Below are 19,410 nucleotides of genomic sequence, written 5' to 3' on the forward strand. Positions count from 1 at the left end.
GAAGACTACGCTATTAGCGTACCAAGGGTGAAGAACAGGGTCAAGGACCAACGTGGCACACTGCAATTGGCCAGAACTTAGGCCGACCAACCACGCTAATAGCGTATATTTCGCTATTAGCGTAAGTGTAAAAAACTCATCCCTTTAAAATAGAAGTTTAGCCTCACTCAAGTGGCCCACTTGCTATTTATGTAAGATATTTATGTAAGATATTTATGTAAGATATTATTAGATATTATGTTAGATATTATTTTTAGATATTTTGGGGCTTGCTTTATTATATATATTAGTAGTTCATTAGGGGAAATTATTAGATAGTCTTAGAACTTAGTTAGTTTTCCATAGCTTTTCTCTTAGTTTTTCATTGTAATATCTTAGAGAGAAAATAGGGTAGTTCATATGAAGTGAGAGTGATTTTGGAAGTTGGATCCTTATTCCTTTGTTGAGACATCACAAGTGTAATGGTTCCTTCCTTTTCAATCCATCCTTGCAAGGCTTCCATGATGATGTGTAGCTAAACACTCTTTGTTGGGATGAGAGGTACTTGATTCTTGCTAACATGTAATCTTTTGATCTTGCAAAATATGATTCTAGCAATTTATATTCAATATTGTTGTTATTCTTGTGTTAATGCTTTCAATGAGATTCAAGATGCTTTGGACACAAACTCTTGAATCTAGAGCTAGAGTAGCAATATATCTTAGGTTAACTTACTTGACATCTTTGTTAATCTTGTGATAATCACCATAATCAAGAGTTAAATGCTTTCGGATACTTAATCAGGCTGGACACGGTCGATTAGGTTATTCGATCGACTTTGTTATCGTTTAAGGGATTTGGACACGAATGTTTAAACGATACCTTAGAATTAATTATATCGCTTTGGACACGAAGGATAGTTTAGAATTGATTGTGATAATGTTGTTTATAAAGCTAGAATTCGTATGGATCATTAGTTTACGTGTGACGCTTGGTTAAGGAACGCTACTCCTAACAAGTTTCAATCCTTATTAATCTCATATTTTACTTTTTGCATTTAGTTAACATAGTTGTAAATTCAAACAAACAATCACCCTTTTTACTTAGAATGATATTTGATGTTGAAATATCCGTGATGTCGCACTAATCCCTGTGGAGACGATACAAATACTTATCTTGTTTTTGATGCAAAACTACTTCATCAATATGTATATATATATATATATGTATATATATATAGATACATATATACATATATATATAGATACATATATATATAGATATATATATATATATACATATACATATATATATCATATATATATATAGACACATATGTATATATATATATATATATAGACACATATGTATATATATATATATATAGATACATATGTATATATATATATATATATATATACATATGTATATATAGATATACATATATACATATGTATATATAGATATACATATGTGTATATATATATATATATACATATGTGTATATATATATATATATATATATATATATATATATATATATATATATATATATATATATAGGGTTATGATAGAAGACACCTTTTGTGAAGGTGTCTTTTATCAAGTTACTTTATGAGCTTTTGCGAAAAGACACCAACTTACTTTTATGAAGGTGTCTTTTAGCAAAGTTATAACTAAAAAGTGAAAATCACACCTTAAGGTGTTGCTTGATAAAAGACACCACCAAAGGGTGTCTTGTAACAAAACCCATATATATATATATATATATATATTTCAGTAAAAAAGAAGAAACTTGCAGATTAGATCAAACTAGAATCATGGTGTTTAACTCACCATAACTTATTTTAATTTAGCTAGACATATATTATGTCAGAAGATATAAATAAAAAGATAAACTAACCTTTAAAGGAATTATAGAACTGAAGTAAGCAAAAGAATTCAGGAGCAGTGTTATGAAGACAAAGGATTTTATTTATGATAATATTTTACAACGAGCGTAAACTTACAAGAGTGCAGAAGAGAAGCGTGTTTCATGAAGCACAAAAAACCTCTATATATAGAGGGAAATGATTCACTATTTGAATCAGTAAAACTAAACTGTTACAACCGGTATCCGGTAAGCAACAATAATTACAAACGACAAAATAAAATGATAAAAGAGTCAATTATTGATGCCGGGTGCACATGGTGGGCCCCATAGTTCACATCAACAAAGACAAAGATACAACAAAACAAAACTTAAAAGAAAAGCAATTGTTGGTGGCCACTTTATTGTCGGCCTTTGAATTATTTCCTTGTAGAAGGAATCTTTGAAAATTCTTGTACCAATTATTTCATTGGTCCTTTGTCCTTTTGTCCAATGGGATAAATCATAGCATCAAAGATATCTTCGGTAGTGGGTTCATATTCCGACTGAGATTCTCCGGCTAAATTAGAATCGAATGATCCTTGCGAGGATGTTGACATTGTATCATCCCTTTGAGTTGTTGAGAAAGTAGAACAAAATTGTTGTTTCATATACTCCATTGTTCTGAGCATTATTTGATTTTCGGTTTCATTGGGATATTTCCTTTGAAAGTAATTCTTCATCTGAATTAAAGGATTTGGTTGAGAACTTTGTTCTTTATCCTTATTGATTTTATCTTCTTTAATAACCTTTTCAACGTTATTAATTAAAGATTTAACATCTTCAGTGCTCATCTTAGACCACCATTTATAAAAGAATACTCTTTGAAGAATTGGAATATTTAAATTATCTTTAGCCACTATTAGTGACCATCTCCATATCCAAGGTATCTGGAATTTGATAAAGAATATCATTGGACTTTGTCCTGTGATTAATTCATCTGGCTTAATTTTTGTGATAAGGGGACTATTATCACACCAATCTTTATATAGTTCTGGCAAATTTTCTGGTAATATTTCATTTGTTATAGGACCAAATTTTGCCCACCATTTACAAAACCAATTTGGTATGGATTTAGTGACAATTTGGGGGTTTATTGAGAAAAACCAAGAATGCTTATTCTTTGGATTCTGGTAATAAAAAGCTTGTGTGAAAGCTTGGATATAGTCCCAGTAATTAAAGGAGATAATTTTATCTTCAGCTATTTTGATAGCTTTTTCTTTATTGGGATCTAATCCCTATTCTTTTGGAGACAAAATTTTTCTAATATGACATTTGCTAAAATTTATAAATTTTTTTGGATCATTATTATGATAATAATGAGTGATTGTCACAGATTCTGTGAATATTAGAAGAAATTCTAAATGAGGTCTAGATTTTCCAGTTAGACCAGGATAACCCCTTGATTCGAGGTATCTAGTTCTAATATACCAGCCGTCAATATTGGCTAATTCAATATCTTCTTTTTCAATATGAAAAACATTTTCAGTAACAGGATTTTCGAAATATTCCGAAATCTGTTCTTCAGAATTGGCTGCTTCTTTATAAGATATTATCTTGTTAGAAGTCTGTGAAGAAGATGCCTGTTCTTTTTTCTGAGTGGTAAATGATGCTTTACCTTTGTTATAAGAAATTGTAGTCCAATCCCCTATTAGGGGAGTGTTTAATTCATGGTAAGGCAATATATTATTACCTCTACCCCTACCATAGCCTCCTGGGCCACGGCCTCTTCCTCTTCCTCTATTAGGGGTTGTCATTTCCCTATAAAAATTCACGGGTCAAATAATCAGCAAGAGAATTATTTTCTCCTTTAATAAATTGAATATTAAAATCAAAGACAGCTAATTGAGCTTGCCATCCTGCAAATATTTGCTTAGAAACAAGATTCTTAACATCTTTTTCTATTATTTGTTTAGCAGAGCTACAATCAATTCTTAATAAGAATTTTTGATTTAATAAATCACTCTGAAATTTAGAAATGCATTTAATTATAGCAAGCATTTCTTTTTTAATTGTGGAATACTTTGCTTGGTAGGATTCCATTTACCCGAATTAAATCTTATTAGAACCTCTTTATTACTTTCAGGTATAACCTGTTTAAGAATGCCACCATATCCAATATCGGATGCATCAGTTTCAACTATTTTGAAATAATTTGGATTGGCCAAAGAAAGACAAGGAAGACATTTTACCTTAGATTTAATTCTTTGGACAGCCTCAGTGTGCTTATCTGTCCAAGGTTTAGGATTATTTTTAAGTCTATTATATAAAATAGACGTGTCTTTAGCAAAATCTTTATAATAGTCTGCAATATAGTTCAGACTTCCAAGAAATCTTTGCAATTGTTTTTTATCATCGATAATATCAGGAAATTTAGAAGCAAATTCAATACTTCTTTGTATGGGAATAATAGTTCCATTATAAATTTCATGACCTAAAAACCTAACTTTGGTTTGAAAAAGTTTCATCTTAGGGGCCGATATAACTAACCCATTTCTTTTTATGATATCTTTGAATATTTTCAAATGTTTCATATGTTGATCCATACTTTTAGAAAATATCAAAACATCATCAATATAAACAATTATAAATTCAGAATATGCATTAAAAATGTCATTCATAATTTTTTGGAATTCAGAAGGGGCGTTTTTAAGCCCAAAAGGAAGGACAATCCACTCATATTGACCGAAAGGAGTTGTGAAGGCGGTTTTATATCTGTCTTCTTCGGCAATTAGAATTTGCCAATATCCTGATTTCATATCAAATTTTGAAAAGATTAAAGCATTGCTTAATCTGTCTAATAAATCCTTTTTATTAGGGATAGGATACCTAATCCATTTCAAAGCTTTATTCAAAGGTTTATAATTTATAACTAACCTAGGAACTCCACGTTCCTTCTCAGCTGCGTTATTGACATAAAAAGCTGTACAGCTCCAAGGAGATTTGGATTTTCTAATTAGTCCCTTATCTAAGAGGGTTTGAATTTCCTTTTGACAAAGATCAAGATAATTTTGATTCATTTGGGCAGGTCTAGCCTTAGTAGGAATTTGATTCTCATTAAAATTATCAATATAAGGTAAAGTTATAACATGCCTTTTCCTCTCCCAAAAGGCATTAGGAATATCACTACAAACTTCACTTTGAAATTGTTTTTCAATAGACTTAATTTGTCTTTTAATGTCATCTTTATTAAATTGATCATTAAGGTTTCTAAAATTAATTTCTTCTTTAAGAAAACATAATTGTTTTTCCTTTTTAAGTAAAATATCTTTTACTTCATTTAACATTTTAGTTTGAGGATCAGTAATAAACTCAAAAATTATTTTCTTACCTTGTAAAAAAAGTAGTAATTCCCTTTTGATCAATATTATTGATAGGCATAATAGCGTTGAGAAAGGGGGTCCCTAATATTATTCTATGGGTTAAGTTTTTTATTAAAATAAAATGAGTTGGTAAACACACATTTTTATTACAAACATAGGTGTTAGTTAATTTATACTTAACCTGGAGTTTATTACCTCCAGCATGAGATATAGACTGATTGGTTTTTTTCAAAATATTTAGTTGGAATTATTCCTTCTTGAATGCAATTCAAATCAGCACCACTGTCAATTAAGGCAATTTCATCTTCAAGAATAAATTCTTTATTAATAACAAGAGTAATTTTAACAAACCATTTTTGGGAAGTTACTCTCTCTAAAAGGTTTAAATAACCCTTCTCATGGTTATCATCAGAGGTAGAAGCAATTTCTTCTATAGAAATATTAGTGTTTTTACCCTTTTCTAAAACACTAATTCTTTGAGATAATATATTATTATCTCTTTTAATCTGAATAATTTCAGTTTTTAAGAGATTTATTTCTCTCTTTAAATCATTAGTAGAAATAGGACTTTCTTTAATATTGGTTTGATGAAATCTGGATAAGACTTCACTTAATTGATAAGGCGCTTCTATAATTAGAGGCGTTTCTTTTTTAGAATTTTCCTTTATAAGGTATTCCATCATTTTTCTTCTCAGATTATCATCTGGAATTGATTCTAAAACTTTTAAAGTTTCATCTTGTTCTTTAGTGAGAACGTTTAATCCATTCATTTCAACAATAGCCTTCCAATAATCACATTGGCAATCATCATTAGAATTATCAGAATCTGAAGATGATTCATTAATCACCTCTATTTCATTTTCTGAGGAATTGTTACCATTATCTTCTTCAACATCAGAATTGATAAGAAGAACTTTTTCTAATTGAAGGCGAAGATTATTATCTTCAATTTCGTTAAGAGCCTTTTTCGTCCAACATTGGTTGGCATAATGGCCTACTTTGCCACATTTATGGCAAGTTATACCCAAATTTTTGGCTTTTCTTTTTCTATTATCCTTATTAGGACTTTTATCTTTAAATTTATTTCTAGAAAAATTCTTTCTATGTTTATGTCTCTTTTTATTAGCAGATTTATAGACATCTTTATTATTTCTATAGGTTTTCTTACCAGAAATCTTATCTTTCCCCTTACCTTTATTAGGAGGGTTTCCAAGATCAAAAGCAAATTGTTCACAGAATTCACCTAATTGGTGTTTTTTTGTTAATTTTTGTTTTTTCAATTGATTTTTCAATTTTAAGTCATTACATAAAGTTAATCCTTCATTAATACATGTCCCAATAATTTGGCCATAAGTTAAGTTTGGGTAGTTAATATTTACCCCGTCATTTTTATTTCTTAAGGATTGTCTAATCCTTTCAGCAAATAAGTAAGGAAGACCATCAATAAATTTTGATTTCCAATGATCGGCATTGGGGTTTTTTATTTGAAAAACTCTTGATAAAAAAGTATCTTTATACCATCTAAAATGAGTTAAAGATGGACATCTCAAATTTTGAAGAAGATTACTTAATTTTTCAGCTATAGGAACATTAGCTCCTACAAAATGATGAAGAATAGCAAGACACAGAGTATAAACTGCATCTTCTTCTTCAGTATTAATAGTAGTAGGATTATTACTAGGTCCTTCTACCTTAACAATAGTTTTTTTATGTTTAAGAACCTCAAGTCTCTGTTCTTCATTAAGATAGTGATCCCACCAACCTCTTAATTGACCTATAAATCCAGTTACAATAAACTGGGCTATGGAACTATCACGATTTCCATTTTGTTTACAAACAGTAGAATACATTATCATACGATGTATAACATCCAGAATTTGTTTCTCATTCAAACCATCAATATTCCATTCATAAATGGATTTTCCAGAATAAGAAGTTTGATAAAAATCCTTTTCTTCAAAAAGAACATCTTGAGGGGTAGGCCTCTTATAATAATATTGCTCTACCGATTTAGAGTTGTAAATTGGGTTTATTTCAGCAACATCCATGTCTTGTTCTTTGAACATAGCAGTTAATTGATCAATATTACCAATTTCACTATCATTATCATTACTTTCAGTATTACTGGAAGTATCAGAAATTTCTTTTTCAGATATAGTGCTAAGTTTAAGCTGATTAAGCTTTTGTTCAAGTATTTTAACAAATTCATCAGAATCATTTTCCATTTTAAAACCTTCTATATTGATAGGTGGTTGAACCATAGGGGTTTCAATCAAAGATGTCGAAGAACTAGAAACATCAACAGATTTATTATCTGTTATGTGTTTTTCAAAAAGATTTTTTAAATTAATTAATTCTTTTTCCATAGAAATAAGTTGATCTCCTAAGCGAGTAAGAAAAGCATTCGCATAGTTTTGAGATCTAATTATAGGATTCAAATCTTGAAGAGTAATTTGATTATCACTAATTTTTTTACAAATATAGGCAGTGGACTCAACGTTTTGTCCTAAATTTGTACATTGCTCAGGAGGAAAAATAGATTCAACAATTTCTCCATTTGATAAATTCCAAGATCTTGATTTTAAGACTAAAATCTCATTATTCATTTTTTCTAAAAAGTAATTTAGAAACCATTTAACAAAAGGAATATAGTCCCTTTTCATACTAAGATCATTATAAAAATCTTGTTTTATCTGGGCTAATTCCCAGGGTTGAAAGGTTTTGAAAAACCATTTTCTAAATTCATTATATCTAGGCATTTCAAACTCATCATTGATAAGTTTTCTAAAATCACTTCCTGGTGTACAATCCATAAAAACATTATTGTTGTGGGAGATGATAACTTATCTCTGATTGAGTAGGTGATGTCCTACTTGTGGTATGTTGACTATAAATACCTTGAGGAATTTTATTTTCACTAATAATTATATTTTCAACAGATTCTAACTCTTCTCTTATTCGAGAGGAAGATGCCCTAGTCATATTACTAGGTGCAGTATGAAAATCATTATTATCATATCTAGAAGATAAACTTCTAGGAATAGAAGACAGGCTTCTAGGAATTGTTAAACTACGACGAGGATTAAATTTTACTTCTATATCCCCTTCAGTGGTCTGAATTATTTGATCTATATCCTTATTAAGGATAGGTTCAGGTTCAACTTCTTGTTGAAGATCCCAAGTCTCAGGGAAAGTTATTTCCTCCCATCTAATCATTCTATTAGTAGCAATATTTGAAGTCAGAAGATTAGTCTGAACTAAAGTTGTTTTTCCAGGAAAACTAATATTATCAGTTTTAACTTTAGGATTTAAAGTATTAAGAACTTTATAATAAACTCTATAACAGATAGCCATAATTTCACTACCTGACTTGAAATTATAACCACTAGTGTGAATTTTTAATTGCATAGCATCATAAATATTTTTGTCAGTCATAGACAAAGTTATATTAGGAAAAATATCAAAATAAACTGGTCCATGACAAAGACTAGTTTCAATTAAAGCTGCTAGAGAGGATTTAAAATCTTTACTTCTTCCATCTCTAACATAGGCCATTAAACTAGCGTTTAAACCTAACAAAGTTAAAGGTTTAAAAGCTACTTGAATTAGTCCAATATGGATGTAATTATAATTCTTGTAAGATTTTAAATCTTTTTCTCTAATTAAATTAATTACCTGACTTTCATCAGAAACTTGAATATTTTGTTCAATAGTTTTCACAGCCATACGTGATAAAATATCAAACCTTCCAAAGCTATATATTTGCTTAGGTGAAACAGAAGGAATAGTCCATTTATTTAATTGATCTAAATTGGTTGGATATTCAACCAAATCTTTATTTTAAATTAAATTATCTTGATCATAATTATGATCTTCAGACATCAAAATGATTAAGATAAGTTATAGTTTGTTAAATACCATGATTATAGTTCCAAGGAATCTACAAATTTCCAGAAACAACATCATAAAGCCTTGTTTTTGAAAGTTTAAGTTTCTTCTTTGTAAACACAAAGTGTTTAAACTATCAACCTGCAGAGACGAACTCAATCCGCTGGGATAGTAAGGATTACTCCTAAACCAAAGAAGTAAGAACAGTTTTAACAAAAAATTCTCAAGCTTATTTTCATCATAAACACTCCCTCCTCTGGGAAAAAAATTTGATGAATTTTTTGCGAGAATCATTAATACTGTTCGTTGGATCTAAAAAATCAACTCATACTTGGCCTTCTATATTTCATCAAGACATACTCAGGGCTTACAAACCATAGTTTCACCCCCTTATACGTAGCGTTCTACTTCTGCTGGTTGAACACAACCAATTAGCAACAAAAAAAAAAGGATAAACCCTAAACCCCATACTAAATAGATATGTAAGATCTAAAGTGACTTTATAAATAGTGATATTTCACACCTTACTAGTTGATTTTTTTAAAGATGTGGAAAATTGGATCCAACAAATTTTTAGATGGAAACCTAAAAAATACAATAGAAAATAGAAAGAAAGAAAAAATTAACAAAATCTCAATGTGAGAAAGAATAAAGTGGGATAATTATTTCCCAAACCATATTACTATTTTTCATTGAAGTTATTGATAAGAGAAGAGTAAATTTGAAATTATATTGATAAGAGAATGAATTAAGAAAAATGTAGAGAAATCTAAAATGAAAATTATATTGATAACAATAGAACAAATTTATAATATATGCAATTTATGCAATAAGAAGAACATCTAACCATTAGTAAAAAAAAAAAAAAAAACTAAAGTCAAATAAAATTGATATATCTCATTTACATTTTGAACTGGATAAATCAATTTTTTTGTGTGACAGGCATTCTTTTAATTTGGTGTGATGAATACATCAACTTCTAAAGTCCTTTATTTTTTAATGAATTTTTTTCTTCTAATGCTTGAAATCGGAGTAGTAACTAACATTTACATATGAACTTATTTTTTGTTTAAGTGATATTGGATTGGACAAGGAGGCAAGATTTACAGCCAATTGGTACACTCCGTTGCCATCAACTTCACAAACAACTAGTAAATAAATGAAATAACTATAGTATATTTTAATGTTGGGAATCTTGCAGTTCTTAAATATGTATCTTAATTTAGAGACCAAGATGATAATTTCATGTGATCACAGCTGCCAAATATATCGTCCAAGTTATATTCATGTGATCACAACTGCAAAAATTATCGATCAATGGAGCAATTTTGATTTTTTATATATACAGAACTAGAAGTGCAAAACGAGTTGCATGCTTGTTGCTCATGAAACTAATTAAAATAGAAATACTGATTCCAAGCATCAAAAACAGTCTATAAAAGCCAGCGCATTGATAGAAGCATGCATGCATGATGATAACACATTATAATATAGGTTTAATAAAAAAAAATATAATATATGTGAAATTACATGGATGAAAGACCATATAGTTGAAGATTGAGAGACCATATAAGAAAATAAAATCATGGACTTGAAGCTTGAAACTTCATATGCAAATAAACCAAAAGGACAAAAACGCAATGAAATAAGATGAATGACCAAACTATTACTTAAAATTAAGTTAAATGACTAAAAGAGTAACTTTGCCTATAACTTTGTCATATCTTTCAAAATGTGATTCACAATAATAAGCTTAATAATTTTGGCACACTAGTATAAATTATTGCTTAAATGTAATATTCTACCAGCAACACCAACAGCATCACCACCACCACCAACAACAACAATAATATACTTCCTCCGCTTAGAATAAGTGTTGATTGTTGCTCACGTGTCAATGCACATCTTTAATCTTTAATATTTTTAATTGTGTATTAGCAAAAAATATAAAATTTTAATATTTTGAAAATATTCGTCGAAACGAATCCAACAATATCTTACAATATGCTACAATTTGTTTTAATATATTAATAGAAAAATATGGTAAAGTATATTATATAAATAGTGCACATTATCTAACAATGTCATTTATTTTAGGACGGATGGAGTAATATGTATGGATATAGCATTATTGGGTACTAACACATACCACTATATATAGACCCCAAATAAGGTGAAGTTCATATACTTTAAATCTTGCTAATAGAGTTCAGGTAGCAAGTATGGAATCCCAAAATAATCAAGAGAATGTTGCTTCCAATTTGCTCAAGGCTCAAAGCCACGTATGGAATCACATTTTCAACTTCATAAATTCAATGTCACTTAAATGTGTAGTTGACTTAGGCATACCAGATATCATACACAACCATGGAAAATCCATGTCACTCTCAAAACTCATTTCTTCACTACCAATCCACCCTTCAAAAAAGCCTTGCATCTATCGCTTGATGCGAATCATGACTCACTCTGGCTTCTTCTCTCAACAAAATGTTGCGGCGAATGATCCAGAAATTGAGTATATGTTAACGGATGCATCTAGATTATTACTTAAGGATAATCCAATGACTGTGACACCATTCGTGTACGCGATGCTCGACCCAGTTATGATGAATCCGTGGCATCAATTCTCTATGTGGTTAAAAAATGATGATACTACATCATTTGAAACGACACACGGGATGTTGTTATGGGAATATGCTGCGTGTGATTCAAAATTTAACAATTTATTTAATGAGTCAATGGCAAATGATGCTCAATTAGTTTCCAATTTATTGGTTGAGAAGTGCAAGGGAGTGTTCAATGAATTTGAGTCATTGGTTGATGTTGGAGGAGGAACAGGGACTATGGCAAAGACTTTTGCAAAATCATTCCCACAAATGGAGTGCATTGTGTTTGATCTCCCACATGTTGTTGATGGCTTGCAAGGAAGTGAGAAGCTAAGATATGTTGGTGGGGACATGTTTAAAGAAATTCCGCCAACAGATGCAATTTTGTTGAAGGTAAAATATTAAGATAAGTACTCCGATCCATAGAAAATACTTTAGTGTTCAGAATATATGTTTGTGTTTAAAGCATGTTATCACGAGATGGTAAGGTTTAATGGAAATAAAAAAAAAAAGATTTGAAATCCATAGAAGAAAACAATCAACTAATTTATTTTTTAGGGGTTAGATCAAATCATATTAATTTATTTTATTTTTTTTGTAATGGGTAGGTGTATCAAATTCACACAGTTATTTTTATAGGTAATGTGTTTAATTTCTTATAGCAGGAGAAAATGTTAATAACAAAGATCGAATTCTAGATCTCCAACATTTTTTATGTAAGAAGTGTTATGAATACTCTCTTTTTAACACTCACTCTCTTATAGGATAAAACTCATATATACTTTGAAAATAGATCCACATAAAATGATAAGACACACATGGGTTATAAAAAGAGTAAGTGTTGAGAGAATATTAGAAAGAAAATGTTATTGGTATTTCTCTTTTTATGCTACCCATACCATTGTACCACTCGTTTAGGAGTATTAGGACAAGTGCACTATGCTCTCCTATCTTAGCGTTCTCCCTTTATTGGCCGGCTAGACCCTATAAACGGGTGGTTCAGGCTCACATCAATCATGAGAGTGAGAGAGACACTACTTTCCTCCACTCTTGTCCTATTAAAAAAGTTTATCTCTATCGTAAATAGACAATAAATAAAAGATAGATAAATTGAGTAAATTTAGACGCTAATAATTGCTTTTGTATACATAGTTTAGGGATAATATTTTTTTTGCCACATTTTGGTACTAATGATCGGCCCTTCATATTCTCCTTATTTTATCTTCATTTCAGTTTAGTTTATTCTCTTTTGCTTATCTTTCTTTCATAACTCAAACAAAGTCTTAATGAAATTGTAGTGGATATTGCATGACTGGAATGACGAAGAATGTGTGAAGATATTAAAGAATTGTAAGGATGCAATAGCAAAGAAAGGTAAAGAAGGAAAGGTAGTTATCATAGAAATGGTGTTAGATTGTGAGAAGGGAGACAGTAATGAATCGGTTGAAACAAAACTCTTCTTTGATATGTTGATGATGGTAACACTCACTGGAAAAGAGAGAACCAAGAAAGAATGGGTTAAATTGATATCCTCGGCCGGTTTTAGTGACTACAAGATAACTCCAATTTTAGGGTTAAGAGCTGTGATTGAGATCTATATCCCTAAAATATAAAACTTAGCAAAATGTAACATTTATCTCCTCTTTTCTCACTTCTTCATCCAATAAAAGAGAGGTGATTTTGGCAAATTATTTTGTCCTTAAATCACCTCCTCTTCATCGTTTTTCTCCCATTTTATCTAAATATTCATCGATTTGGTTTTTTTTTTTTTAAGTGATTTCGTCATCATAGTGTGACATTGTTCTGTTATTCACTTGAGTGCAACAATGTTTCGTTTTTCATTGTAGCTTGTTGCGGTGTTCGTTTGATTCATATTATTAGATCAACTTTGATCCATTATAGACTCATTCAATGACTATAGTACGTTAATGCTACACATTTGTAGGTGTTTTACCATTTTATGCTCTTAATGTTGTTGTTATTTTGTTTACAAATACATCCTTTTCGGTTTTAACTATGTTGAATTTGTATTGTTGTTTTTGTTTTATTTTACCAATTGGAATTAATATTTATCTTTTTTATGAAGTAAATAAATTCCTTGTTGGACTCTGTAATTTAATATTTGGGTGTTTTCGGGAATTAAAATTAGAAGAAAACACACTGAGTTGTTATTTGTAATTGAATTTTGCTCTTTACCCAAACAGTTCTGCTCATTCTCAAAGTACTTGTCCAAATTGCCTCTGCGTGACTTAACCCACGCAGCGTGAGTTAAGTCACGCTACGTTAACTCACGTTAGTTTTTCACTGCTATTTTCCTTCTCCTTTTCTTCTTCTTCTTCTTCTTCTCCTATCATTGTTATTTCCATCATAATTTATTTGCATTACGAAATGGTGTGGAAATTCATATCAGTGTTTAAGGATACCACAAATAATTTCTTTGATACGTGAGTTAGTTTCTTTTCCTGTCTTCTTCTTCTTTCCCGAAAATAATTCCTATCAATTTCCTTGCTACGTGAATTCATTCCTATCAATTTCTTTGCATTCCGAAAATAATTTCAACCTCAAAAAAGCATAGAATTTCAGCATGAATTACAACATCAGATTCCATAACGATCCATGAAAAAACTGATAAATCAAATATGCAATTTTTTATATGAATTTGAATGTGGAAATTCAATTAAGAAAATTCTGGTGTGTGTGAATTATGAAATTAAACAATCAGAAAATTGAAACAAATTGATGATGAGATGATAGGATTTGAAAAAGAAGGGGATCTGATGAATTTTGGAATGGAAAAAAGAAGAAAGAAGAGAAAGAAAATGAGTGAAAAACTAAGGTGATTTAGTTAACTGACGCAGGGGCATTTTAGTCATTTCACTTGGGAATGAGCAAAAACGTTTGTGTAAAGAGCATAATTCTTTGTAATTCACGTTAATTGTTGACACTATCTGTCTCTAAATGTACCGCTTTGGGCCTGAGAGGTCCAATCCAAGTATTCATTAAGAGAGCCCAATGGCAAGACTTAGTATGAATATTGTTTTTTTGACATCAATAACTTCCTAATAACATATGAAAAATACTAAATTGTCCCCAATGGTAGTTAACTAGCGTTGGCTAGCAGCTGCAGTTAACTAGCGCTGGCTAGCTCCTAGCTGCAGTTAACTACCGCTGGCTCATCTGCACTTTAGTTTGGTTCCTGACAGAGCATCAATTGCGATTTTGCGTGTTTCGATCGAAAAAAAAATCAAGACTTATTCGGAATGTTACGAAACTTTGCACATCCTCTATATGTATTTTTATAGAGGTGTCTATCAATTTTCGTAGCATTCCGACAAAGTCTCAATTTATTTTAATTTTTCGACCGAACCATGCAAAATCACAATTTTTTTCCAAGTGCGAGCCCGAAAAAGTGTCCTAGAGGTTGAATTTTTTCACAATTTTTTGTACTCATGTTTAGAACAAAAAAAATAACATCTCCCACAAAAAATTTGAATTTTTCAACAAGGGACGGATTAAATATGAATTTTTAACGTGCCTAAAACTTAAGACACCAAAACATCAACTTAAAAATTGAATTTTGAGCTGTTTTTTTGCAGACACCTCTATATAAATACATATAGAGGATCTGCAAAATTACGTAGTATTTCAACTAAGCCTCAATTTATTTTGACTTTTTTACCGAAACATGTAAAATCACAATATTTTTTCAACTGCATGTCTGGAAAAGTTATATAGAGGTTGGGTTTTTTCATCATTTTTTGCACACATGTTAAGGACATTAAAAAAAACATTTCCCACAAAAAATTAGAATGTTCCGACAACGGATGAATTAAATATGAATTTTTAATGCGTCAAACACTCAAGAAACCAAAACATCAAAACATCGACCTAGAAATTGAATTTTGAGCTGGTTTTTTTGTGTGGACTGCTCTATAAAAATACATATAGAGGGTCTGTAAAGTTTCGTAGAATTCTGAATAAGCTTTGATTTATTTTAATTTTTCAACCGAAAAGCGTAAAATCACAACTGGAACTGCACTTAAGTGCAGCAAAGCCAGCTGTAGTTAACTGCAGTTGGAGCCACCGGTAGTTAACTTCTGCCGGATATGTCAGCGGTAGTTAACTACTGCTGGGGGCAATTTGGTATTTTCCATGTGTTATTAGGAAGTTAATGATGTCAGAAAAGCAATTTTCACTTAGTATAAACAAGACAAGAAGACCCAATTAACGGAACAAGTTAAGGTCCATTGAGGTATCCACCTTGTTCCGCCTCGTATATTAATGTATTGTCACAACTTAAAGCATAACATACATTTCGATAACTACCAGATCAATCCTATATACAAGGACCTCATCAAACTGGATAGATATGCTCATCTACTTCGGGTTACATTACATTCAGATAAACATGATTCATTCCTACTTGCATGGAACTCACTTAAACCAGATAGGCATCCCCGCCTATGTCGGTTGGCTACTCAATTATTCAAATTAGCCTCGTAACAAACCAGTCTAAAGTTAAGGAGAGAAGATTGTAACTAACAAAGAACATATCATCAGATCAAACATTATAAATTGGGGGATAGCCCCAGGTATGATCACTTCACATCATTCCACTTTCACTAGTCATATACCAATTCAACCTGCTACCAGCGAGAACCTCGTCTGATTGAGTATTTGAGTGTCTTTTGCCCCCTTCTCTCGTGCTTTAGACATTAGTCAGGAGTACCTCCTGGTCAGGAGGTAAACCCCTTGTTCACACAGGAACGCTAAATATATCACCATGTTTACTAAATTATGATAATTAAAATAGTTGATGATAATATTAAATTTGTTTTTTTTCTATTGGAATCATATTAAATTTGTTAAAAATTGATATTATTTTTGAAGTTGATCTATCCCTTTATAGCATTTATCACTTACTTTTTTTTTTTTTTTTTTACAAAAGTAGGCTCATATCATTTCATTAATAATATGTTGGATGAATCATCCTTGTTATTCTGGAATTTGTCTGCAACTAATTAATTTAGAATCCATCTCAAAATCAAAATTCTCAAGTCGAAGATCTTGGAGCCACTTTTGACGCAATAAGCCATTAACCAATTGCAATATTTCCTAGGTGATTAATATGTCATTACCAGGCCAAATGTTGTAAATTTCAACATCGATAATTTGAGGGTGTCTGACTTGTTGCTACCTTCCTTAAAAAAAAATGGAATATTGAATTTTTTTTCAGTCTATTTCCCCCTACGGCTAATACATTTCTTAATTCTTCTCTCTTTGATTCTGTTAAACATGAAAAATATGGTGTTGAAGGCGGGGAGGAATGAGCTTTACTCAATTCGTAGTGCTTCGTTTTTGCATGAATGAGACTAGATACTACTCATCTTCAAGTGACTGATAATTGGCATTTAATTTGAAGGCTTGAAATACCTCCCAAATTTGAAGGCTTATTATTAGATACTTCAACATTGATATAATTATGAAATTAATTTGTTAACAGTACAATGCATTGGATGATCTTCAAAATAAAGCAACACCACCCCTTCTATCTTCTCTATAAACACCAAAACAAAAATTGAAACCCAACAAATAAAGTAATTCTTCAATTTTATTATAATAAAAAAATTTCCATACAAGAAAATAACATTCAGATTATAGTCCAAACAAGGTATTTTAATTTTGAAACTGTGCACAAATTACTCAGGCATCGATAATTTCAACCAACTATACTCATTTCTTCCAACAGGTCTGGTGTCTAGGACCGTTGTTATCTTAATGATAAAAGATCATACCACATATATAGCACCTTTCTCATAAATAATTCACCATTTCCACTTATTGAGAAGGACAAAGTTAAACTTGATCCTAAAAGAGTTATTTTTCTTTCTTTTTTTCTTTTTTTGACAAATGTTACTGCTAGAGTTAAACATTTACATGTTCATTCATCACGCCTCGCACTAGAGACAAATGACTCATGGTTTTAAATTTGTAAATTTTAATGATTCCTACTAAATAAAAATATTGTTGTGAACAATGAGATACTTTCATTTTAAAGTTTTTGGGTTTCAGAATTTAGATTTAAGTAAGAAAAAGCGAGAGGAGAATATATTGGAACATATCTGACATGTTTATGTAAGTTTTTTCGATATTAAATCGTCACATGTGCTTTATTTTAATGGAACTTGTTAAAAAGACAAGTAGCGAAAGTATAATGTATCATAAATGACCAATTCGAAAAAATAAAAACTTAAAGGACCAATCCAAAAAAAAAAAGGTCAAACCTAAATAATCGTGGATGTAATTTTGCCATATTCTATCGTAAACGGGGTTTAGTTTCAACTTTGAGATTTTTCACCTTTTCACGGTTAACATGTGTGAATCTATACTTCAAAAAATGTGTGAATCTAATCTACTACTATTATATACTATAATATTATAAGAAAATCAATCTCCAACAAAATTTCATAATTAACCTCGGTTAAATTCATAATTTTCTTAATTTTATGGGCTTAATTGTCATTTTAAAAATAAAAAAAATCAATTTGTTATGGTATAAATATAGGAAAATAGGTTATTCTCCTCTCTTATGCCACAATTATAGAAAAACAATTTTTTCTTCTCTATTTCTTTCAAAAAAAAAAATAGTCTTCTCTGTTATGTCATAGATATAGGAAAACAATTTATTGTCATTTCTTTTTCTTTTTTTTTGACAAAATTTTATTGTCATTTCTTTTAATCTCACTAATTTATATATAAAATAAAATGTATAACTAATTTGGCAGCAAGTCCATGAAACAAATGCCTAATTAGTTGAATGTGGTATGCATATGCTAGAAGATTTGATGCTCGTGCAGGAGATGAGAACAAATGCCATGACAACCGAAGCACAACCTCTACTACAAACAATCTGTACTCACACACATAGATGGCAGAGACCCGCACCAGGTAGATATAAATGCAATTTGAATGTGCATTTGTGATTCCGATGGTGGCTTTGTCCTTGCGAGAACAACATGGTTCTCGACACTATGTTTGATTGATTTAGGCGAAGCAATGAGTGTTTCTCAAACAATGCATTGGGCCGTTGAATTGGGTTTTGATGATATGAATTTCTCTCTTGATTCTAAAATAGTACTCCCTCTGTTTCAAAATGAGTGTCGCTTTAGCCAAAAAAATTTGTTTCAAAATGAGTGTCGCTTTCAGTTTCCAATGCAATAATAACTTTTTCATTTCAATTGTACCCTCCAATTAATACTCTGCACACTACTTCCAAAGTATTACTTTTAAAACTAACCAATAGTTAATAAGGATAATTTGGTAAAATAACCATTCTCTTTCTTTTAATCATTGCATTTCTTAATATGCGTGTAAACACCTAAAACGACACTCATTTTAAAACGGAGGAAGTAGTAGACGTCTTTAATAGTGGAAGCATTCACAATACCGAGGTTGGTAGCATTATTAAGCATTGTAGACAAATATTGGACAATTTTTTTTTTACAACTTTGAGTTTAGCTGAAGGCAGACAAATGAGGTCACTCATGAATTAACACAAACAACCTTATTTAACACTAGCTCCCAGTTGTTCATTGATGTAACACCATGTATCAATGACTTATGATGGAGTAATGAACTAATATGAACTTCCTTTCAAAAAAAAAAAATCTAGCCAAACAGTCAAATTACTAACGGATAAACCTAG

The 19,410-nt window shown here is 30.5% G+C and overlaps 1 protein-coding gene and 2 pseudogenes across 1 annotated transcript; 1 reads left to right on the forward strand and 2 right to left on the reverse strand.

Moving 5' to 3' along the window:
* Positions 1 to 2,310: 2,310 nt before the first annotated feature.
* On the reverse strand, positions 2,311 to 3,645 carry LOC146923457 (uncharacterized; annotated as a pseudogene).
* Positions 3,646 to 3,876: 231 nt separating this feature from the next.
* On the reverse strand, positions 3,877 to 7,436 carry LOC146923458 (uncharacterized; annotated as a pseudogene).
* A 3,837-nt stretch (positions 7,437 to 11,273) lies between these two features.
* On the forward strand, positions 11,274 to 13,661 carry LOC146923459 (putative O-methyltransferase 3). The gene is made up of 2 exons (XM_085708637.1): positions 11,274 to 12,098; positions 13,004 to 13,661. Exons 1-2 carry the CDS (start codon positions 11,322 to 11,324, stop codon positions 13,316 to 13,318), a joined length of 1,092 nt encoding a protein of 363 aa, XP_085564763.1. The 5' UTR covers positions 11,274 to 11,321; the 3' UTR covers positions 13,319 to 13,661.
* Positions 13,662 to 19,410: the final 5,749 nt, after the last annotated feature.

This window comes from Medicago sativa, chromosome 5 (genome assembly GCF_051527215.1).
Source record: "Medicago sativa cultivar Bolivia chromosome 5, Bolivia_mono, whole genome shotgun sequence".
In the NCBI taxonomy this organism is placed as follows: domain Eukaryota; kingdom Viridiplantae; phylum Streptophyta; class Magnoliopsida; order Fabales; family Fabaceae; genus Medicago; species Medicago sativa.